The 24,865-nt window shown below is 40.3% G+C and overlaps 3 protein-coding genes and 1 pseudogene across 2 annotated transcripts; all 4 read left to right on the forward strand.

Annotated features, from left to right (window-relative positions):
• The window catches only part of Erich1 (glutamate-rich 1), a gene marked incomplete at its 5' end in the record, with an annotated part of 52,793,804 nt that overhangs the window by 47,973,045 nt on the left and 4,795,894 nt on the right, over window positions 1–24,865 (forward strand).
• Defb39 (defensin beta 39) lies at window positions 3,132–6,929 on the forward strand. The gene is made up of 2 exons (NM_001037522.1): window positions 3,132–3,261; window positions 6,769–6,929. The coding sequence occupies exons 1-2, from the start codon at window positions 3,201–3,203 to the stop codon at window positions 6,927–6,929; spliced, it is 222 nt and encodes a 73-aa protein (NP_001032611.1). The 5' UTR covers window positions 3,132–3,200.
• LOC148000630 (transcription factor BTF3 pseudogene) lies at window positions 14,147–14,601 on the forward strand (annotated as a pseudogene).
• On the forward strand, window positions 19,129–22,606 carry Defb38 (defensin beta 38). Its single transcript, NM_001037552.2, has 2 exons — window positions 19,129–19,228; window positions 22,416–22,606. The coding sequence occupies exons 1-2, from the start codon at window positions 19,168–19,170 to the stop codon at window positions 22,544–22,546; spliced, it is 192 nt and encodes a 63-aa protein (NP_001032641.1). The 5' UTR covers window positions 19,129–19,167; the 3' UTR covers window positions 22,547–22,606.

The raw sequence follows: 24,865 nt of genomic DNA on the forward strand, positions 1-24,865 counted from the left end.
GACTCCAAGTCAGAACTACTGGCTTTTTTTGTCCATAAATCATAGCATTGATAATCTGATAAAACATAGCGAGAAGGTAAATTATTGTTTCCAAGTATCACTATGATTTGACTTCAATATTAGCATTACGTACTATTCTTGATACTTAACATATTTTCAGATGATTGAGCCACAAGTTTGCTATAAATTTCCATTTTTCACTGAAGTTCTCTCTCTTTCTCTCTTCTCTCTCTCCTCTCTCTCTCTCCCCTCTCTCTCCTCTCTCTCTCCTCTCTCTCTCTGTCCCCTCTCTCTCTCCTCTCTCTCTCTCTCCCCTCTCTCTCCTCTCTCTCTCCTCTCTCTCTCTGTCTCTCTGTCCCCTATCTCTCTCTTCTCTCCTCTCTCTCTCTCTCTCTCTCTCTCTCTCTCTCTCTCTCTCTCTCTCTCTCTCTCGCTGTGTCTCTGTTACTCTTTTTCCATGAAGTTACTGCAAGATGTGTGATGATGCAGATAATTGTCCTGGTGGTAAAAAGTAACTTCTGTTAGATCTATGCTGGTGTCTCAAAGCCAGAAGTGCTTATCAAATCAAACCTGAGGGACTGCTGGGACTAAGGCCCAGTTCTCAGAACCATACTAAGAATTATGTGAATCCCCAATACAGTGTGCCCTTAAGAGCTTTTATCTTGCCTATTGGTAACAGTGAGATAGAACTGATTACAAACCACAACCCTCATTGATACACTGCGGATACTGTTTCTAGAAATGGAATGAAATATGTTGGGGGGGGTTGTTTGTTTTTAAATAGGAAAACAATGCACTCTTAAAAGATCTTTGGAGACACACCTTTGATCTGTGGCTTACTTCTGTTTTCTGCCAGTCCATCTCTAAGGGGCACCCAAGGGCAGTAGCAATAGGGACATACCTCCCATCTCAGGGTGTAGCCAAGGAGAGTAGCAATAGGCAATATGTTTGGAGAGTCTCTTGGACAGCCCGAGTCAACAATCTAAAACAGGATTTCTCATGCCCGATGTGGAATTTTTATTAGGTAATTGGAGTGGTTTGTATATGTTTGGCCCAGGGAGACAGTGGCACTATTAGGAGGTGTGGCCTTGTTGGAGCAGGTGTGGCCTTGTTGGAGGAAGTGCGTCACTGAGGTGGGCGGCTTTGAGACCCTCCTCCTAGCTGCTTGGAAGCCAGTCTTCTCCTAGTGACCTTCAGATAAAGATGTTGAACTCTCAGCTCCTCCAGCTCCACGCCTGCCTGGACACTGCTATGCTCCCACCTTGATGATAACAGACTGACCCTCTAAACCTGTAAGCCAGGCCCAATTAAATGTCAATATAAGAGTTGCCTTGGTCATGGTGTCTGCTCACAGCAGTAACACTCTAACAAAGATCTTTGGCTCTTAGAGGGAACAGCGCCAGTCCAGTTTTAAAATTCCCTCTAAAATACATATGCATATTTATAGGCATAATTATGTGTATTATTGGTTATTTTAGATAAATATTTATTAGTGTGGTTGTATCCCATTTTTAAAAGAAAATCTTAGCTAGAGAGATTATGTTCGTCCCTGAGTCAGCCATTCATTAGAGGAAGACCCAACCCCTCCAGTCATGCCTATGACATATAAAAGACTATCAAAAATCAGTCTTCTACTGAGACAAGACCCCTGAAGTATTATTGAATCCCAAGTGGTCCCCGTAAACCAAATAAATGAATTCAGTGGTTTTCTCTCTCTCCTTCTCCCTCTCCCTCCCCCCTCCGCATCTCTGTATAACAATAAGGAAAGAAAAGTTGGTGAATCTGTAGTAGCATTCAGAGGTTCAGAGATTCAGTGCATCATCACCAAGGTGGGAGCATGGCAGTGTCCAGGCAGGCATGCTACTGGAAGAGCTGAGAGTTCTACATCTTCACTTGTGTGTAGAAGAGCACAGAGGAACTGGAGGGTGTAGGAGGCATTGAAAGGATGCAAATGAAGTGCTCGTGTATAAAATCCTCAACAAAAAGTAAGAAAATAATTAATTCACAAAAAAAGAGTTTTCTTCAACTCAGCCCAGAAATCCTAGGAAGCAGCATCCCTCTGCCATAGTCATCCAAGTACCAGGGTCTAACAACTATGGACTCCCCCCTCCTCCCATAATTCCCAACAAACAGAAATTATCCATGCTCAACTTGCCTAAACCCTATGCTAGCAAAAGAAGGCCCCATAAAGTCCTAATCTCCCCCTTCTGATTCAGAACTTCTGCTTTCTGCCAACCTGAGTATAAATGTCCTCGTTGACTACAGATGCAGGGGCCTCCCCACTGTGGATCCCAACATGACCACATTCTGGTGTCCACTCCTTTCTGTCTTACAGTTTAAAACATTTCACTCAGGGACCAACAGCATTGAAACCTTAATCAATGACGAACGACACTGGACGGTAACAGCAGCTTGACACCTGAGCTTGTAAAAAGTATCCTAAAAAGTCCAAAATTTTAAAAAGTTTCAATATTTGATATAATTATTTTGCTATTTGCTTAAATGTCTGGATGACTGTTCAGTGCTGTACCCAAAGGTTGAAAACATAGACAGCTGTGTGTCAGTAAAAGCAGACTGACAGGTTCCTGGTTTCCAGCCTCCTTTTAGGTGATGCTGACCAGGGATTAGAATGCTACATTTGTAGCCACTTCTTGATATACATGGAAATATCAGGATAATTTACACTAAAAGTTTGTTGTGTATCTACAATGTTTTTTAAATGGATCCATTTACATCATAATAACATGAAAGTCTGGGCAAAATATCTCCCTCTGATGCCTGTTTGCCCTGCATTATAAAGCAACAAATATACAAACTATGAGTAAAGCTAACCAATGTGGAATTACTATAAGTTTAAAAACCTTGGGAGACCTATATTTTCGGAGGGAAATGTGTGTTTTTCATGGAGCATTTAAGTATCCTGATTAGAAAAGAGGTGATTGCATGTCCAGGATGAGAGCAAGATCTAGGACCAGGAAAACAGACAGAATGACCTCAGGATTTAAGATGTCTCAGGATAACCTGTGAAGGATAGCCATTGGACCGTAACTCTAGATTGCCACTCCTCCTTATGCCTCATCTCAGAGGTTACTTATTCCTGCCTCTCTATTATTATGGATGCACTCTGTGCTCCGGGTTCATCTTTGAGCTAAGCTTTCCAGCTCTGGCCTTGTCTTTAATCAGCTCGCTGTGCAGCAAGCATGAAGATCTCCTGCTTTCTGCTGCTGGTCCTCTCTCTGTCCTGCTTCCAGATCAACTCAGGTAAGTACCAAAAACTGCTGAACCCCTGGTCACAGCTGGGGACACTGGGTCCTAGAACAGGTGAAAAGTGAGTTTGGGGTCTAAGGAGCAATCACCAGGAGAGCATTCCTAGGGTCAACACCCTGCAGCCAATTGACCTCAGGGGCTTCAACCTGTGTCCTAGGAATCAGTCAATGAGCCTGACCAGAATGAAGAGCTAGTAATAGGGATTTCCAAGATCTTCCTTCCTGTCACGGACCTCTAGAAAATATTTTCTATAGAAACCATTCTTCCTTACCCCAAGGAAGACATAACTCACCAAGAGGACAGGTGTCTATTGGGAGACAGGCACCCGCTCCTTTGTGACCTTTCACAGGTCCATTTAACACATGACTGCGGTAAACTTGGCTAATGGGGAGCATAAACTTGGTGTGGTAGATTAAGTAACTCAATAATAGATGACGAGTGTAGATGATGTGTGGCAAGTACAGACTTAGAATGAAATACAAGGCCTCTTGTTTTTATTTATTCCTCACAGCGTCCCTGTGAATAAAAAGGAGTAACAAGACCTAATTCTTAGAAATATAGTTTACCATAATCACAAGACCAGTGTTCCATAGGTCGAAAGCCCAACCCAAGCCATGAGTAGTGATATGGCTTTGAAGCGAGCCTTGAATGCTGAAGGGAGGTTTCAAGGAGGATCATGAATCCCAAGAACTAACTCAAAAATGTCTTGCACTGGGATCAACAGGCCACCCATATGTAATGTTAGACAACCCTAAAGGTTTTAAAATAGTACAGGGACATAATGGAAGATAACGTTTTATTCAGAATATGATGTGTATACAGGTCAATAAGGGTGGACCAAGAATAGAAGAGATGATCCACTTGGCATCCCATTTAGCAATTTTTGGCCTCCCCATGTTGTTAACTGTATAACATGACTCTGTCAGAGTCATTTTTAGATCTGGAATCTCTTTCTTCCCTAAAAGCTGGAGATTATATACGTGTGTGTGTGTGTGTGTGTGTGTGTGTGTGTGTGTGTGTGTGTGTGTGTGTCTGGGTCCATTTGTTGATTTTAAAATGAGGCAAAGATGAGGATTCCAGGACACAAGATCCTGTGGCTCCAATTACAAGCTGCTATGTCTATTGCTGTTTGGCTCAACCAGAAATTCCACTATGACCTAAAGGACTCAGTTCTGCCTCTCTAAGCTGCTCAGGCTACTCTTCAGTTACAGGTTTCTGACAATGAAGGACTGAAGAAGAACAAAGAATAAAGAAAAGCTCAGGTCAGAAGGCCCTGCCTGAGCTGATGCTTTATGTCAAGTGAGTTTATTAAGTAGCACAGCTTTTAAGTTTTACAGGGAGAAAACTGGGACAGAGTAAGCAGAAAGCTATCATAAAATGGGACAAAGTTATCAGGAAGCGAATCAATCATTGCAGTACAAAGGGAACACAGGATATCTCAAGTGTGTCACAGACTGAACATACTGTGCCCTTGGGACTGATCAAAGCATTGATTCTTTGAAGCCCTGGCCCCATCCCTCAGTGCAGACTTAGCCTCAGTCAAAGGTGCAGTAGTAGCTTTCCCTTTACTCAGTGTCTCTGAGAAAGCCTTCCAGCAGCCTGGCTCCTGACACTGAGGCTGGGAGAATCCATCCTGGTCCAGGCTCTGTCTTTCTGGCCTTTCTGCTCTGTGTAAACAATTGGCACATTTGTCATCTGTTAGATCAGGGAGACTGGGTTCTGAGTCTTTCCTTCCCTCTGAAACTGCCCTATTCTATTAAACCTCTTCTGCTTAACAATTGCCTTGGTTTCTTTTTCTGATGTGATATAATATTCTGAAAAAGCAACAAAGGGAGAAAGTCTTTATTTTATCTCCCAGCTCAGTATATGATATACTGTAGCAGGAAGTCAGGGCAATGGGAGCTGAAGTAGGTGGTCATATTGTATCCACCTGATGGATACTGTTGTCTACTTGACACAAGCTAGAGTGGCAGGGAAGAGAATGTCAGTGGCAGGTCGTCAAGATTATCCATAGGTAATTGTCTAAGTTATTCCACTAACTAAGATAAGAATTACTTGTTATATCATTTCCTGGTATAGGGCCTAGGCACTGGCATACAAGTCTCTCTCTCTCTCTCTCTCTCTCTCTCTCTCTCTCTCTCTCTCTCTCTCTCTCTCTCTCTCCACCCCGTGTGTGTGTGTGTGCTTACGTGTCCATCATGTGTGTGTGTCTATAGCTGCCTCTCTGTCTCTCTACTTCTCTGTCTCCATCTCTATACCTGTGTCTCTGTCTCTGTCCTCTCTCTCTCTCTCTCTCTCTCTCTCTCTCTCTCTCTCTCTCTCTCTCTCTCTCTGTCTCCCTCTGATTTTGTTTGTGACTGAAACTACTAACTACTTCAAGTTCCCTCCACCTTGATGTACTTGTAATAATGAACTGTAACTTATAATTATGAACTAAGCCCTTTCTTTCATAAGTTTTTTTTCAGAATGTTTTGTCATAGAGAGTAGCATGGATAAGTGCTCCCTTCCTCAGTTTCTCCACTTTATATATTCCATTATGCCTGCCATTCACAGTTAAAAATGGGTCATCTCCCATCAATAAAAACGATCAAGACAATCTCCTACAGGCAAAAAAATTTGCCCATTTCCTGTCTAGATTTTGTTAAGGTAACAATTTAATAAAACAAATAAACTGATTAAAAACAGAGAGCACAAACTAGACAATCAGCTGCAAGTTTTTCACCAGGGAACATAGAACACGTAAAGCATCCTCTTAGGATACCAGCATCACCAGCACCACAAAAGGAAAAGAAATCTGGAGGGCGTCACCTCTTGAGGGTCTGACTGAGGATGATCATTTTTGAGGCCAACATTTGACTTAGAGCATTGCTCTTTCAACAATCATACACCGCAGAAGTGAGAACCCACAGAATGCAGAGAAAGGCTGTGAGACGGAACTTGGGAAGATGGATTTAGTATGAGCAAGTGAGTGGTTGGGTTTTCTTAGAAAGTTCTGGGACAGGGAAATCAGAGTGTCGCTCCATTTCCTCCCACCACCATAGCTCCACTGTCCCACGGAAGAGTTTGTGGTGATGAGAGTGCTCTATGGCCAGAGATCGTGGATCTTCCTTTACTCTCAGCATCCAAGAGGGTGAGGAAGGAGCACTTCTGTGAGTCAGAGCCAGCCTGACCTAAATAATGAATCCCAAGCCAGTAAACCCTATAGAATGAGGCTTCTCTCAAAAAGAATAGAAAAGAAAGTATTCTCTGTTTGCTCTTTCCAGTGTTCTAACCATAAGCTGAATGGCTATTGAGCAATGGGACTCTCCCTGGTGATTGAATTCAGAGCAAATATAATTTCATTGGTGGTCTTCAACATCAATTGCAGAATTTTTTCTTAAAATGCTAATTGTTTTCCGTATTCTTTGTGTAGAATTCTCCTACCTCCCACAAATGTGCTAAAAAAAAAAATCACCGCATCTGTAGCAGATGGCCTGAGGTTTGTTTCTCGTTTTCTTGCAGTGTCTGGTATTGATTCGGTAAAATGTTTTCAAAAGAACAACACCTGTCACACCATCCGATGCCCATATTTCCAAGACGAGGTCGGCACGTGTTATGAAGGAAGAGGCAAATGTTGCCAAAAACGCCTTTTGTCTATCCGAGTTCCAAAGAAGAAGGTGTAACCATTGCTATAATAAAGGGGTGCTGAAGTCTAGCATCTGTGCACTAACACGCGCTGTCTATAAATCTGTATTGAGTTAAGAAAATGTGGGTTATTTTATGGCACCTACAGTAAAGGACAGGCCAGTCTAAATCCCTGCCTGATAAAGTCGAAATATGGCCAGGAATTAAGCAAATAAAGTTCCATTTGCTTTTTCTAGAAATATCCTATTGAACGCCGTCTTGTCTGAATAGGAATTCACCTCATTGTCAAGAGGAAGCAGGGGCGTGGGGCCACTTCTACCTAAAATTAGTTTATGCAGTCAGGGCTTGTTCAGATCAAACCATCCCAACCACCCTGCCACCTCCTCCATATTTTCAGTTTCCCTGCAGCCACAAGGTATCTGCCATCTTTGGATCCAATTATAATCATCGTATTTAGGTTTCTGAATCCACTGGCCCCATTCCTATCCCAAGTTGGGACCAACAGAAAGACTCCTGCAACACTCTTCAGAGATGCTGATGGCTTTAAACCTGTAATCCACTAACTTGTTTCCCACATGAATCTGGAAAGACTTTATACATAGGAGACTCCCAGTGTCAGCGAGCAGAGAGTAAGAGTAATTCTGTGTGCTAACGTGAAGGAGAAACGAGATACTGCTGCCTTTTTAATGGTGATAACTTTGGGCTTTGATATCGTCCCAATAACTATACATAGAATTTGAGTCCTTTCTACATCACTGACACACAACATTAAATGTAAAAATATCCACCAGGAAAAACTACATTATTTGATCTGACCTGATTAAAATCTTGGGGGAATAGCTACAGCACCCTTCTTAAATTTCATCCCCACACCTTATATTCAAATTATCTTCTACAAATCGGGAAATGAAAACAGTGTTTTGGAAGACAGTGTGCATCCTCATGAGTAATACTGTGTGACTCATCTTGTTCCACCAGTTAGAAATCGAGGCTCACTATGTAGACTGAAGTACAGAGGAGCTGGAAAGGTCCTGAGAAAACCCAGGATGAGCAAAGCCTTTATCAAAACATAACCATTGCCACTTACTTAGCCAAAGAAAGTTTTTCTCACAGGTGATTAGGGGTTGATGTTAGAGGCCTGAGTTTATGGGTTTCAAGTTTCCAGTTTCAGAATGGTCCATGTAAAGGCTGACCTTTTTGAATGCAGAAAGACTTCATAAGGTAGATACAGAATAACCCTACCTACCTCAAGTCTAGCACTAGAATCTAATTGTTTTCTAGTTAGTATCCTCATTGTAGACATATATATGTATGTATTATGATCCAACGATTCAATGCAGCCTTTAACCCAGCCACACACAGGATAAAACCTTGGGTTTCAGTTTCAGCTCCTTATCTCATATTATATAGAAAATGAACAAACAATGGATTGAAGGTGTCTTTTTGTTTTCTTTTTATGAAGGTCAACTTCTTTTTATTATTGGATATTTTTTATTTACTTACAAATGTTGTCCCTTTCCCGGTTTCCCGTCCATAAACCCCCTATCCCATTCACCCTCCCCTGCTTCTATGAGGATGCTCCCCCAACCACCCACCCACCCCTTCCTGCCTTCCCACTCTGACATTCCCATACACAGGGCATCGAGCCTTCATGGGACTAAGGGCCTCTCCTCCCATTGATGCCCAACAAGGCGATCCTCTGCTACATATGCAGCTGGAGCCATGTGTCTGTCCATGTGTCAATATGAAAACTCAGATTATAAAACAAGGAACAAATATGGTACAAAATCTCTGAAACACTGCTTGGAAAGACATTTCTATGGCTATAACCCAAGAAGGATACACATTTATAGCAAAAATAAGCAAATGAAGGTAAATCAAACTAAAAAAGCTTTTTCACAAGAAAGGGGATAAGAGAATAAGAAGAATGCTATGAACTCATCAAAATGTAAACATATCATATATCTAATAACTGTGCAATATTCAATTTACAGTAGGAAGTAAGACAATAAAGAGAAACACAGAAAGGAACCCAATTAAAACAATGCCAAAGCACCTGGACATAGTTACTCATAGACTGATGTGCAAATGACTGTTGTCAATGAAACAATGCTCAGCATCACTAATCACTAGAGAAATAAATATTAAAACCCAAATGGGAGGCCACTTCACTTTTATTAAAAATACTAACATCAGAGAAACAGGATGATACTAGATGAAGATGCACAAGTTGATTATTTCTCCACTGTTCTTGGCAGGGAATATCAACACAACTATTGTATAAACATTAGCTCTCATGTAAATATCCTCAGAGCAACTACTGGGCTATATGCTACTGTAGTAGCCTTGAACCAACATATACCCAAAATAACTGAAAGAAAATATGCCAAAAATATATCTGTACTCATTCACTAGATCATAATAATTCATAATAATCAAAATATATAATCCCACTTCCCCACTTGGGCCAGATCAGCAACGTGATACCCAAATGCTAGATCCTGCTTGCCTCCCAGGAATTCCACAGAAACCAAAGACACAGGTGAGAATTTAGAAGGTGAGACAACCAGGAAGTCCAGCTGGCTCAGGACCCAACTCCTCCACCCCAAACCCTGAGCTCAACCTTCCTTCTGGCTTACTTCCCCAACCCAGGTCAGATCAGCAACCTTATACCCACATAAATGCTACAAGCTTGGAAGTCTCCCAGGAGATCCACAGTAAACAAGGTCACAGAACATCCACAGTAACCAGGGACACAGGAGGCCTGCTCTAACTAGAGACATGGGAAGCCCACTCTAACCAGAGACAACACTGCCTGCCTCCAAGGAGACCAACTCTAATTCAAGTCACAGAGCTTTACCTGACTCTGTGGAGGCCAGTTCAAGTCAAAGATGCCCATGCAACTTAACACCAGACAGAACTAAATGGGCAGAGGCAAACACAAGGTTGTATGCTAAAGAAACCAATGCAAAGTGGCATCATCAGAACCCAGTTCTCCCACCACAGCAACCTCTGGATAACATGCTTGACAACCAAGATAATGACCTCAAATCTAATCTCATGAAAATGATAAAGAGCTTTAAGGAGGATATAAAAAGAACTTTCTTAAAATGGTCCAACAACTAAAACTGGAATTAGAAACAATAAAGAAAATACAAAGGTGGGCAACCCTAGAGACAGACAACTTAGGAAAGAGATCAGGAAATACAGATACAAGCATCACCAACAGAATAAAGAGATAGAAGAGAGAATCTCAGGCATAGAAGAAACCATAGAAGATATTGACACATCAGTCAAAGAAAATACAAAGAGTAAAAAGTTCCTAACCCAAATTATCCAAGAATTCAGGACACATTGAAAAGATCCAACCTAAGAATAATAGGAATAGAACAGGGTGAAGAATTCCAGTTCAAAGGGCCAGAAAGCATCTCCAACAAAATCATAGAAGAAAACTTCTCAAACTAAAGGAAAAGATCGCCAAAAATGTACAAGAAGCCTACAGAGCACAAAATAGATTGGACCAGAAAAGAAAATCCTCCTGTCACATAATAATCAAAACACTAAATGCCTGGAACAAAGAAAGAATATTTAAAGATGTAAGGTCAAAAGGTCAAGTAACATATGAAGTCAAATTGATCAAAATTGTACCAGACTACTCAACAAAGGCTCTAAAAGCCAGAAGATCCTGGACAGATGTCATTCAGAACCTAAGAGAATACAAATGCCAGCCCAGGATAATATACTCAGTAAAACTCTTCATGATCATAGATAGAGAAATCAAGATATTCCATGAAAAAAAAACGAATTTAAACAGCATCTTACTACTAATTCAGCCCTACAGAAGATACTGGAACAAAATTCTCAACACAAGGAGGGTAACTACACCATGAAAACATAAGAAAATAAACATTTCACAACAAATACAAAAGAAGAGAATCATTCACGCATAACACCTCCTCCAGCAACAAAAATAACAGGAGCTAACAATCATTTGTCTTTGGTATCTCTCGACATCAATGGAATGAATTCCACAATAAACACACACACACACACACACACACACACACACACACACACACACACACAGCCTAACAGACTGGATCCATAAACAGGATCCAACATTTTGCCACATACAATAAATATACCTCAGTCACAAAGACAGACACAATCTCGGAGTAAAAGGCTGGAAAAAAGTTTTCCAAGCAAATGGTCCCAAGAAATAAGTTAGATCTGCCATTCTAATATCCATTAAAATAGACTTTCAACCAAAAGTTATCAAATGAGATGGGGAAGGACACTTCATATTCATCGAAGGAAAAATCCACCAGGAGGAAGTCTCAATTCTGAACATCTGTATCCCAAAAACAAGGGCACCCACAATAATAAAATAAACTACTAAAGCTCAAAACACACATAGAAACTCACACAATAATAGTGGGAGATTTCATCACCCCCTCTTACTAATGGACAATTGAGACAGAAACTAAACAGAGACACGGTGAAATGAACAGAAGTTATGAACCAAATGTATTTAACAGATATCTGCATAACATTTCACCCCAAAACAAGGGAATTTGTCTTCTTCTCAGCACCTCATGGAACCTTCTCCAAAAATGACCATGTAATCAGACATAAAACAAGCTTCAACTGATACAAGAAAACTGGAAAATCCTCTGCATCCTATTAGATCATGATGGAATAAAGCTAGACTTCAATAACAACAGAAAGCCCACATATTCATGGAAGCTGAATAACTCTACTCAATGATACCTTGGTCATAGAAGAAATAAGAAAATAAATAAAAAATTTTATTAAACTCAATGAAAATGAAAACACAACATAGCCAAACAAATGAAACACAGTGAAGGCAGTGTTAAGAGGAAATTTTATACTACTAAGTGCCTTCATAAAGAAACTGGAGAAATCCCATACAAGCAACTTAACAGCACACCCAGAAGCTCTAGAGCAGAAAAAAGCAAATAAACCCAAGAGGAGTAGACAGGAGGAAATAAGCAAACTCAGGGCTGAAATCTACAGTAAGAAACAAAGAAAATGAGACAAGGAATCAAAAAAACCAAGAGTTGGTTCTTTAAGAAAATCAACAAGATAGATAAATCCTTAGTCAGTCTAACTAAAGGGCACAGAGACAGTGTACAAATTAACAAAATCAGAAATGAAAAGGGAGACATAACAACAAAAACTGAGAAAATTCAATTATCAAAACCAACTACAATAGCATATACCTTACAAAATTGGAAAATCTAGGTAAAATGGATGAGTTTCTAGATAGATAACACACACCAAGTTAGATCAAGATCTGGTCAACTATATAAACAGTCCCATAACCCCATAAGTCCCTAAGGAAATAGAAATAGTCATCAAAAACCTCCCAATCAAAAATAGCCCAGGGCCAGATGGCTTTAGTGCAGAATTCTACCAGACCTTTAAAAAAGAGCTAATACCAATACTCCTCAAACTATTACACAAAACAGAAACAGAAAAAAGGAACACTAATTCTTTCTATGAAGCCACAATTGCTCTGATATCCAAACCACATGAAGACCCAACAAAGACAGAGAACTTCAGACCAATCCTGCTTATGATTATCGATGCAAAAGTACTCAATAAAATTCTCATAAACTAAATCAAGAACCCATCAAAACCACCATTCACCAAGATCAAGTATGCTTCATCCCAGGGATACAGAGATGGTTCAATTTACAAAACTCCATCAATGTAATCCACTATATAAACAAACTCAAGGGTGGGGGGGAAACCACATGATCATCTCATAAAATGCTGAAAAAACCTTCAAAAAATATAACATCCCTTCATATTAAAAGTCCTGAAAAGATCAAGAATTCAAGGCACATACCTAAACATAATAGAAGCAATATATAGCAAAACAAAAACCAACATCAAATTAAATGGAGAGAAATTTGAAGCAATCCTACCAAAATCAGGGACGAAATATGACTGCCCACTCTCTCCCTACCTATTCAATACAGTACTTGAAGTTCTAGCTAGGGAAATTAGAAAACAAAAGGTGATCAAGGGGATATAAATTGGAAAGGAAGAAGTCAAAAGATCACTATTTGCAGATTATATGATAGTATACATAATCGACCACAAAAATTCCACCAGAGAACTTCTACAGCTGATAAAAATGTCAGGATATAAAATTAACTCAAATGAATTAGTAGTTTTACTTTGTACAGATGAAAAACAGGCTGAAAAGAAATTTGGGAAACAAGACCCTATTGCCACAAACAGTATAAAACATCTTGGTGTAACTCTTAACAAGCAAGTGAAAGATCTGTATGACAAGAACTTCAAGTCTCTGAAGAAAGAAATCAAAGAACACCTCAGAAGATGGAAAGATCTCCCATGCTCATGGATTGGTATGATTAACATAGTAAAAATGACTACCTTAGCAAAAGCTATGAAGGAGCTTGCAACCCATAAAAACAACAATGCCAACCAACCAGAGCTTCTAGGGACTAAACCACTACCAAAAGACTACATGGATTGACCCAGGGCTCCAACTGCATATGTAGCAGAGAATAGCCTTGTTGAGGCACCAGTGGAAGGGAAAGCCCTTGGTCTTGCCAAGGTTGGACCCCCAGTGCAGGGGAATATGGGGGAGGGCAATAAGGGGGATGTGTAGAGGGAATACCCATATTGGGGAGGGGAAGGGAGGATGGGGATTTATGGACAGGAAACCGGGAAGGGGAATAACCTTTGAAATGTAAGTAAAGAAATATAAAATAAAAATTTTTTTAAAAGCTAACTACAGGGGCTGGGGATTTAGCTCAGTGGTAGAGCGCTTACCTAGGAAGCGCAAGGCCCTGGGTTCGGTCCCCAGCTCTGAAAAAAAGAACCAAAAAAAAAAAAAAAAAGCTAACTACAGATTTAATACAATTCCCACCAAAATTCCAATACAATACCCCACAGACACGGAAAGAGCAATTCTCAAATCATATGGAAAAAAAAAACCTAAAAATCCAGGGTATCCAAAAACAATTCTCAACAATAAAAGATCTTCTAGGGGAATCACCATCCCTGACCTCAAGCTGTACTACAAAGCAATAGTGATAAGGACCACATGGCAGAGCTGCCATCTTGCATCCCCGCGTGTGTGTGCCTTATCTCAGCTGGCCTGCCCGAGACCCCCTGAGTGTGAACCTTAGTCCCCCGCGCAGCGCCATTTCCACTCCGACAAGATGAAAGAAACGATCACAAACCAGGAAAACTCACCAAACTGCAGGCACAAGTGCGCATTGGTGGGAAAGGAACTGCTGGTAGAGAGAAGAAGGTGGTTCACAGAACAGACACAGCAGATGATAAAAACTGCAGTTCTCCTTAAAGAAGTTAGGGCTAAACAATGTCTCTGGTATTGAAGAGGTGAACATGTTTACAAACCAAGGAACAGCGATCTATTTTAAGAACCCTAAAGATCAGGCGTCTCTGGCAGCAAACACCTTCCCCATGACAGGCCACGGTGAGATCAAGCAGCTGACAGAAATGCTTCCTAGCATCCTCAGCCATCTTGGGGCGGACCGTCTGACCAGTCTGAGGAGACGGGCTGAAGCTCTGCCCGAACAATCTGTGGATGGAAAAGCACTACTTGCTCCTGGAGAGGATAATGATGATGAAGTTCCAGATCTGGTGGAGAATTTTGATGAAGCTTCTAAGAACGAAGAATCCTGAGTGGCTGAGGATAAAATTGTTTAAAGTCCTTAGTCATCAGGGAAATGCGAATCAAAGTGACCCTGAGATTTCGCCTTAACACCGATCAGAATGGCTACAATCAAAACTGAATTGAAGCGACTTCTGAAGAAGGTGACCCTTGCAGAAGTTACGTACAGGATCTGCTGTGTTATATCATGACTGCTTTTTAAAATTTTTTTGTTTATTATGGATCTGATAAAATCTAGATCTCTAATATTTTTAAGCCCAAGCCTCCTCCCCCCACCCACCCCCCCCACACACACACCCCGGACACTGCAGCTCTTTTCAGTTTTCGCTTATGCCTAATTCATTCTTTGCAGCAAATTAAGCTGAAGACACCTGGGAATAAAGTTTGGAAAAGGTTAATAAAATTCTTGGCCTAGTTAAAAAAAAAAAAAAAAAAAAAAAAAAAGACCACATGGCATTGGGACAGAGACAGGTCAATCAGTGGAATAGAATTGGAGAACCAGAAGGAAATCCACACACCTATGGACACTTGATCGTTGACAAAGAGGCCAAAAACATACAGTGGAAAAAATAAAGCATCAATAGACGGTGCCGCTGACTGGCAGTCTGCATGGAGACGAACGAAAATAGTTATCATTCTGCATACAGCTCAAATCCAAGTGGATCCAGGACCTCAACATTAAACCAGATACACTGAATCTAATAGAAAAGGAGGTGGGAAAGAGCCTCAAACTCATTGGCCCAGGAAGAAATTTTCTAAACAGAACACCAATGGCTCAGGCTCTAAGATCAACAATAGATAAATGGGACCGAATGAAACTGAAAAGCTTTTGAAAAGCCAAAGACACAGTCAATAGAACAAATCGGTCACCTACAGATTGTTGGGGGGGGAAATCTTTACTAACTCTACATCCAATAGAGGACTAATATTCAAAATATATATATTGGGGAATTGAGTCCATTGATGTTGAGAGATATTAAGGAATAGTGATTGTTGCTTCCTGTTATTTTTGTTATTAGAGGTGGAATTATGTTTGTGTGTCTCTCTTCTTTTGGTTTTGTTGCAAAGAGATTATTTTCTTCCTTTTTCCAGGGTGTAGTTTTTTTCCTCCTTGTGTTGGAGTTTTCAATCTATTATCCTTTGTAGGGCTACATTTCTAGAAAAGATATGTGTAAATTTGGTTTTATCATGGAATATCTTGGCTTCTCCATCTATGTTAACTGAGAGTTTTGCTAGATATAGTAGCCTAGGCTGGCATTTGTGTTCTCTTAGGGTCTGTATGACATCTGCCCAGGATCATCTGACTTTCATAGTCTCTGGTGAGAAGTCTGGTGTAATTCTGATAGGTCTGCATTTATACGTTACTTGACCTTTCTCCTTTACTGTTTTTAATATTCTTCCTTTGTTTTGTGCATATGGTGTTTTGACTACTATGTGACAGGAGGAGTTTCTTTTCTGGTCCAATCTATTTGGAGTTCTGTAGGTTTCTTATATGTTTAGGGGCATCTCTTTCTTTAGGTTAGGAAAGTTTTCAGTTGGGAGCCTTCACTCTATTATCCTCTGGTGTGATCTTCTCATTGTGTCCTGGATTTCCTGGATGTTTTGGCCTATGAATTTTTTGTGTTTTACATTATCTTTGATCATCGATGTTTTCTATGGTATCTTCTGCCTCTGAGATTCTCTCTTCTATCTCTTGTGTTCTGTTGATGATGCTTGCATCTATGACCCCTGATCTCTTTCCTAGGTTTTCTATCTCCAGGGTTGTCTCCCTTTGTGATTTCTTTATTGTTTCTATTTCCATTTTTAAATCCTGGACGGTTTTGTTCAATTCCTTCACCTGTTTGGTTGTTTTCCTGTAAGTCTTTAAGGGATTTTTGTGTTTCTTCTTTAAGGGCTTCTACTTGTTTACCTGTGTTGTCCTGTATTTTTTAAAGGGAGTTATTTATGTCTTTCTTAAAGACCTCTATCATTATCATAAGATGAGATTTTTAAATCCAAATCCTGCTTTTCCAGTGTATTGGGATATTTTCTTTGGTGGGAGAACTGTGCCTCGATGATGCCAAGTAGTCTTGGTTTCTGTTGCTTAGTTTCCTGTGCTTGCCTCTCACCATCAGGTTGTCTCTGGTGTTAGCTTGTCATGGCTTGACTCTCCTGTAGGTCTGTGTTTCTGCCCTCCTGTAGCCCTGTTCTCTTTCAGCTGGATCTGGGAACAGAGAGCTGCTCCTGGGTTTGTGTGACCTGTAGCCTCCAGGCAGGTGTTTGGCACGGAAGAGTTGGTCTTGCCTCTGCTCTCAGGTGTGACTGATAATCCTGGTGACTGGCTTTCAGCTCTCAGCACAGTCAGAAACGCAAAGGGTCCTGCTGCTCCTAGGTCCCTGTGCTCAGGGTGCACAGATGGCACTAAGTGATTTCCTCTTGGGTCAGGAATGTGGGCATAAAGTAGTTGTCTCCTCTGAGTTCTCAGAATTGTCTGCACTTCTGGGAGTTCAGCTCTCTCCCCAACGTGATTGAGTGCAGGGAGCTGTGGAACAGGTTCGGGTCAGTTTCAGGCACCCCTATTTTTAATAGGGTTATCTGACTCTCTGGAGTCTAACTTCTTGAGCTCTTTGTATATTTTGGATATTAACATATATGTAACAACAATAACAATTTAAAGCATATGACAAGAACATATGAAATTATCTCAATAACAATGCAAAATAAACAAAATATAACCTATATTAATATTTTGGTTGGGCATGGTTTCATTAAAAAAAAACCTTGTTTGCTTTGATTCAAATTTTCAAGTGAGTAAATGAAAAGTGTACACTAATTAAAGGGAGAACTTGAGAAGGATTGGTTTCACCTTTTTCACAGCTTGTTTATTTCTCTTTCTGACGTGTAGCCCATGTTTACTGTTGGATCTGCTTTTCTCACAAAATGTGATTTGAGCACTTAATGAATTTTTCTAGCACCTATTTTTTCCTGCTCTTTTGTCCCCATGAGGCAATGTCGCGTTTCCACCGTTCACTTCAATATTCACTTCTACAGCAGGTACCTAAGAAGATGATCTCCATAAGAATGGAGGGTGTGTGCTCATCTGACAGATATCACTGTAGCACTTTCTTATAATATACCATTCTTTCTATGGTATGTGTCTACAAATGTTCTATTTGTAAAAAGGAAGGAGGGCGAATGGGTGCACAGCGAGGAGAATGTGCTGAACTTAGAAACCAATCGAGCCAGGGGGATAGGAAAACCAATCACTGTCAGGAGTGTGGTAAAATCAGATAAATATGTCAGGGGAACAGACAATAATAATTTTTCTTAACCCATTAAATTCTAATTAAGCTGATCTGTAAAACACTCACCCTAGAGTGGAAGAATGGAGGAGTAGGCTAAAACAAACCCCACCAGAGGGTCAGCCTTGGCCTTACTGAGAGATTCAGGCACTACTGCACTTCCTCTTGTGAGAGACAAAGGAGGACACAGGCACGCAATGAGACACTCTTGCCCTCAGATGACATTGTATCTAGTTGACCTTCCAGATCTTACTGCTAATCTAGAGACAGCAGGAGTGAGTGAAAGAGAGCAGAAAATGACAATCAGTGTAAGGGACAGTAGGGAAGAGTCTTAAGGAAAAAAAAAAACCTAGATTTTCCTACAACCTAAAGTTAAGAGGAGGGCGGGGTGTTTTACATTGCAAGACAGAAAGGAACCAAACCCAGAGTGTGGCCATTTTGGATCCACAGTGAGAAGGTATATGATTCTGTGGTCACTGAGGACATTTATACTCAGGGACCGACAGCGTTACAATCTGAGTCATCTGTAATGATGGGGACTTTGGAAATATCAACAGCTGGACACCTGAACTGGTAAAAAAAAATACCCCTCATGAGAATCAAAAATAAATATTTTAATATTTAAGTATTTTCATTTTGCTAGTTACTTAAACATCTGGAATAACTGTCCAGTGCTGTCCCCAGAGTTTGAAAAGCATAGACAGCTGTGTGTCAATGAAAACATAGGGACAATGGCTGACTGAACGAGAAACAATATCCAGGCTCCTGGTTTCCACCTTTCTTTTAGTGGCTCTGATCAGGAGTTAGAATGCCACTTTTGTAGCAAATTCTTGGTCTGAGAGTCTGGGGAAGACATTTCCCTCTGCTTCCAACCATGTCCTGCACTGTAAAACAACCAGCGTACGAACTGTGAGTGAAACCAACCAATGTGTAATTAGTGTAAGTTTAAAATCCTTGGCAGTAAACATAGTTTAAAGGAGTAGTCTCAGTTTCCTAAGGAGCGTTTATGAGTCTGGTTTAGGCAAGTGGTACTTAACAATTTCAGGGGGAGAGCAAACTCTAGGCCCAGGCAACAGAGACAGGAGGCTCTCAGCATTCGAGTTTTCTCGGTATACACACTGTAAGGTTTAGCTATTGGACAGTCACTCTAGATTGCCACTCCTCCTTATGCCTCATCTCAGAGGTTACTTATTCCTGCCTCTCAATTAAGACAGATGCACTCTGTGCTTGGGTTCATCTTTGAGCTAAGTTTCCCAGCTCTGGTCTGGTCTTTAATCAGCTCGTTGTGCAGCAAGCATGAAGATCTCCTGCTTTCTGCTGCTGGTCCTCTCTCTCTACCTCTTCCAGGTCAACCAAGGTAAGTACCAAGACATGCTGAATCCCTGACCAGAGCTGAGGACACTGGGTCAAAGAACTGATGATAAATGAGTTTGAGGTCTGAGGAACGGTCAGTGGGAGAGCATTCCTAGGGTCAACACCCTGCAGGCAACAGACATTGGGGCTTCATTCTGGGGCCCAGGTATCAGGGCAATAAACTTGGACAGAATGAAGAGCTAGTAATAGAGATTTCCCAAGATCTTCAACCTTCTTCTTCTCATGGTCCTCTAAAAAAAATATTCTTTGTAGAACCCATTCTTCTTTATCACCAGGAAAGCTTAGCTCACCAAGAGGCCAGATTTTTATCAAGAGTCAGGCACCTGTTCCTTTATGACCTTTCACAGGCCTGTTTAACACGTGACTGCAATAAACTTGGCTAATGGGGAAGATGAACTTGATGTTTTAGATTAGGTAAGTTCGTAGCAGATGATGCATGTCTTGAAGGCCCTGTGGGAAGGAAGCGTAGACTTAGAATGAAGTACAAGGGCCACCATTTTAATTATTCCTCACAGTGTTCCTGTGAATAAAAAGGGTCATGCCTATTTCTTAGATAGTCCACTACAACCACATAACTTATGTTCAGTAGGACAAGAGTCCAATCCAAGGGATGAGGAATCAAGCTAACCATTATCACTGCATAGCAAAATCTGCTTATACAACTGAATTATTTTACATGAAGCTCATAACTAAGTCTTCCTTGTGATTAACACAGTCCAGTAAAGGAAACGACAGAATTTCATTCTATAGATTAGCAGAATGAGATGGCCAGCCAGAGGTGTACTTAGGAAGAATGAGAATCAAAACAAGGGCAGGAGATTCCATCGTGGTCTCTCTCTGTGTCTTTGCTGTGAAAACAATGGACACATTTATCATCTGTTACATCGGGGAGACATTGAATGAACTGAGTTCTCAGTCTCTCCTTGACTCTAAAACAGTCCTATTCTATTAAACCTCTTCTGCTTAGCAATTGCCTTGGTTTGTTTTTCTGATGTGGTATAATATTCTGAAAGAACAACGAAGAGAGAAAGTCTTTATTTTATCTCCCATCTCAGTATATGATAGCAGGGAAGCCAGGGCAATGGGAGCTGAAGTAGGTGGTCACCTTGTATCCACCTGATGGATACTGTTGTCTACTTGACACAAGCTAGAGTGGCATGGGAAGAGAATATCAAATTTATTTTATCTCCCATCTCAGTATATGATAGCAGGGAAGCCAGGGCAATGGGAGCTGAAGTAGGTGGTCACCTTGTATCCACCTGATGGATACTGTTGTCTACTTGACACAAGCTAGAGTGGCATGGGAAGAGAATATCAAATTTATTTTATCTCCCATCTCAGTATATGATAGCAGGGAAGCCAGGGCAATGGGAGCTGAAGTAGGTGGTCACCTTGTATCCACCTGATGGATACTGTTGTCTACTTGACACAAGCTAGAGTGGCATGGGAAGAGAATATCAATTCAGGTTATCTAGGTTACCTATAGGTCTTTGCCTCATTAACTGAAATAAGAAGACTTGCCTGTTAAAAATGTCACCATTTCCAGGGCTTAGGGCCTGGACTGTAAAAAGCTGCAGAAAGTGAGCTAAACACTGGCATGCAAGCTCTCTCTGCCTCTCTCTGCCTTTCTCTGTCTCTCTCTCTCTGTCTCTCTGTCTCTGTCTCTATCTATCTCTCTTGCTCTTTCTCACTCTCTCTTGCTATTACTCTATCACTGTTTCGATATCTCTCTATCTCTATCTCTCTCTCGCATTCTCTCACTTTCTGTCTGTCTCTGTCTCTTTGACTGTCTCTCTGACTGTCCTTTTCTCTTTTTTGTCTCTCACTGTATATCTATATCTGTCTCTGTCTCTCTTTCTCTCTCTCCTTTTGATTGTGGTTGTGACAACTAACTTCTTCGACTTCCTTGATGTCTTTGTACTGATAAATTGTAGCTTGTAATTATGAACTAAGTTCTTTCTCTCATAAGTTGTTTTCCCCAGGATATTTTATCAAAGAAACTAGAGAGGAAACTGCAATAAACCACAGTCCAAAATCAGAGAACAATGAATGAGTACATTATTCCTCAGTTTCTCCATTTAAATGATCCATGATGCCTGCCTGGGAATGGTCCTATCCACAATTAAAATGGGTTATCTCACAGTAATTAACACAATCAAGATAATCTCAACAGACATAAAAGAGGCCCTTTTCCAAAGTGACTCTAGACTCCATCAAGCTGATAATTTAAAACAACTTAAAAGACTAGATAGATAGATAGATAGATAGATAGATAGATAGAAAGATAGATAGATATAGATTAGATTAATGATGTCATTAAGAAAACTGAACACAGCAATATGCTTTCAAAACTTGATTTCTTTCACCTCTTTCTTGTACTAGACAATGAGCTGCACATACTTCACCAGGAAACATGGAATACACAAAGCATCCTCTTAGAGTCATGCTGACAGTGCCACAAATGGAAACAAAATCTCGAGGTGGTCACCTCTTGAGGATCTGACTGGGAATGATCATTTTGAGGCCAACATTAGATTTAGAGCATTGTTCTTTCAACAATCATGCACAACAGAAGTCAGAACCCATAGAATGTAGAGAAAGGCTATGAGACAGAACTCAGAAAGATAGATTTGATGTGAGCAAGCTAGTGAGTGGTTTAGGCTGTGAATCTTCTCTGAGAAAGTGTTGGGGTAGGGAAAGCAGAGTTTTGTTCTGTTTCCTCCCACCACCATAGCTCCACTGTTCCACTGAAGATTTTGTGGTGAGGAGAATTTTCTATAGCTAGCGAGCATGGTTCTTCCTTTAATCGCAAATCTAAGAGGATGAGTCAAAGCCAGCCTAACCTAAATAATGAATTCCAAACCAGTGAGGCCTATACAGTGAGACCTTGTCTCAAAAGAATAGAAAAGAAAATATTCTCCATTTGCTTTTTCTAATGTAGTAATCACAACCAATATGGCTACTGAGCTGTAGGACTGTCCATGGTATGTTAGTTCAAGGCAGCTCATATGTTATTACATGTCCAGAATACAAGTTATGAATTTTTTCTTTAAATAATAAAATTTTGTATGTACTTTGTATAGAACTCTTACCTGTTCATCAACGTGCAAAAGGTAACCACAGCTACAGCCAAGAGACTAAGTCTTTTCTGTTCTTTTCTTTTCTAGCAGCTACTGATCAGGACACAGCAAAATGTGTCCAAAAGAAAAACGTCTGTTACTACTTTGAATGCCCATGGTTGTCTATTTCTGTTAGCACCTGTTATAAAGGAAAAGCCAAGTGTTGCCAAAAGCGATATTAGTATTCCAGAAGTCACATGAATAATGTGTAATCATTGCTTTAATAAAGAAAAACACACGAAGGTGTAGCTACTTTGTACTAAATGAGTATTGTACAAATCAATATTGAGTTAAGAGAATTGTGTTATTCTAAGGCACATGCAATGAAGGACAAACCAGTCCAAAATCCCTGTCTTGTCAAGGAGATATAAGGCCATGAAATAAGCAAATATGATTCCATTTCATTTTTTTCAAGAAACATACTAATGAGGACCACTTTACTCCAATTCATCTCAAGTAGCAAAGGACAGAGCAGGGACGTGGAGTCACTTCTGCCTAAATTAGTTTATGCAGTCAGGGCTTTTTCAGATCAAACCATAACAACCACCCTGCCACCTCCTTAATATTTGTAATTTCCATGCAGCCACAAAGTACCTGCCTTCTTTGGATCTAATTGCTGTGGTTGTATTTAGGTTTCTGAATCCACTGGCCATTATTCCCACCCCAAGTTGGAACCGACAGAATGACTGCTGTAACACTCTTCAGAGTTACTGATGGCTTTAAACCTGTAATCCACTAACTTGTTTTTCTCATGAATCTGTAAAGACTTTGTACATAGGAGGCTCCCAGCATCAGTGAGCAGAGAGTAAAAGTAATTCCTTGTGCTAACATGAAGGAGAAAACAGATACTTTGGATATCCATCCTAGTAACTACACAAAGAATTTGAGAACTTTCTGCATCACTGAGGTATAACATTAAAGGTAAGAATAACCAATGGCAAAAACTACATTATTAAATCTGAACTGGTCCAAATTTGCAGAGACAGGCTACAGTTCCTAACAATGTTAAAATTCATTCTGATACATTATATCCAAATTAGTTTCTATGAATCAGGGAATGAGAACAGTGTTTTAGAAGACAGTGTATCTCCTCATGAGTAACACATTGTGATTCATCTTGATGCACTGGTTAGAAGTCAAGGCCTCTATATTATAGAGGATCTGGCAAGGTCCTAAGAAAGCCTAGGACAAGCAAAGCTTTTACCAAAATGTGGCCATTACCATTTCCTTAGCCAAAGAAAGATTTCCTCCAAAGCATTTAAAGGTTGATTCTAGAGGCTATCAGAGGTTTGAAGTTTCCAGATTCAGAAAGGTCTATGTGAAGGCAAGATTTTTGAAGGTACAAAGAGCTTAAGAAGCCTTTCTAAACTTACCCAGGGTCTTCATAATTTAGATACAGAACAGCTCCACCTACCTCAAGTCTAGCATTAGAATCTAATTGTTTATCCATTAATACCCTCATTGTATTCATAGACATATTATGATCTAACAATTCAGTGCAGTCTTTAACCCAGCCACTCACAGAATAAAATCCTAGGTTTCAGTTTCAACCCCTTGTCCCATATTATATACAAAATCAACAAATAATTGATTGAAAATTTCAATGTAAAAATCAGACTATAAAACAAGAATCAAATATGGTATAAAAAAAAACAACACTGCTCAAAAAGATATTTTTATAGCTATGGCCCAAGAAGAATACACATTTATAGAAAAATAAGCAAATGAGTGTAAATAAAGCTAAAAAAGATTGTGTCACAAGAAAGGAGAAAACAGTATAAGAAAATGTGATGAACTAATAAAAATGTAAACACAGCCTTTTCCCTTCCGGTCTCCACATGAGCCCAGGCTGATTTGCTTGTCTGTACCTCTCTCTCTCTCTCAACACCACAAGTCTGCAGATCTCCCAGGAGTCCTGATGCAGTCAGGGCCCCAGGTAAGACACCCACCAAAATAACCACAGCAGCTGGGACCCATAAGGAGCCTAGTAGATGTAGAACTCCCTCCCCTCTTCAAGAACACTATTTATCTTCTAGTCTGAACCTATAACTGGATCTGCTCGTCTGCCCCATTCTCTCAACACTACAACTCCCAGGAGATCTTCTACAAACAGGGCCAGAGAGCTCTCAGGAGATCTCCTGCAACTCAGAGACTCAGGGGGCAAGCTCCAGACAGAGACACACAGGGCAACTAACCCCAGAGATAATCAGATGGCAAGAGGTAAGCACAAGACCACACCTAACAGAAACCAACATACTTTTACACCATCAGAACCCAGCTCTCCCACCATAAAAAGCTCTGAATACCCCCAACACATCTGAAAAAGCAAGATGCTGACCCAAAATCCCATCTCAAGAAGATAATAGAGATCTTAACAGAAGATATAAATAACCCACTTAAAGAAATATAGAGGGGGTAGGGGAAAAAGAAATATAGGAAAACATACTTAAACTCTAAGGTTTAATTAACTTCTATGGTAGAATCCTTTAAAGAGCAAATAA

The sequence above is a fragment of the Rattus norvegicus genome, chromosome 16 (assembly GCF_021556685.1).
Source record: "Rattus norvegicus strain SHRSP/BbbUtx chromosome 16, alternate assembly SHRSP_T2T, whole genome shotgun sequence".
Taxonomy (NCBI): domain Eukaryota; kingdom Metazoa; phylum Chordata; class Mammalia; order Rodentia; family Muridae; genus Rattus; species Rattus norvegicus.

What these genes read in the sequence shown, in the direction of transcription:
- Defb38 (NM_001037552.2), top strand. Translation starts at nt 19,168, where the DNA reads ATGAAGATCTCCTGCTTTCTGCTGCTGGTCCTCTCTCTCTACCTCTTC. An exon ending in CCTCTTCCAGGTCAACCAAG is followed by an intron (nt 19,229 to 22,415) that starts GTAAGTACCAAG and finishes CTTTTCTAGCAG; the next exon opens with CTACTGATCAGGACACAGCA.
- Defb39 (NM_001037522.1), top strand. Translation starts at nt 3,201, where the DNA reads ATGAAGATCTCCTGCTTTCTGCTGCTGGTCCTCTCTCTGTCCTGCTTC. An exon ending in CTGCTTCCAGATCAACTCAG is followed by an intron (nt 3,262 to 6,768) that starts GTAAGTACCAAA and finishes GTTTTCTTGCAG; the next exon opens with TGTCTGGTATTGATTCGGTA.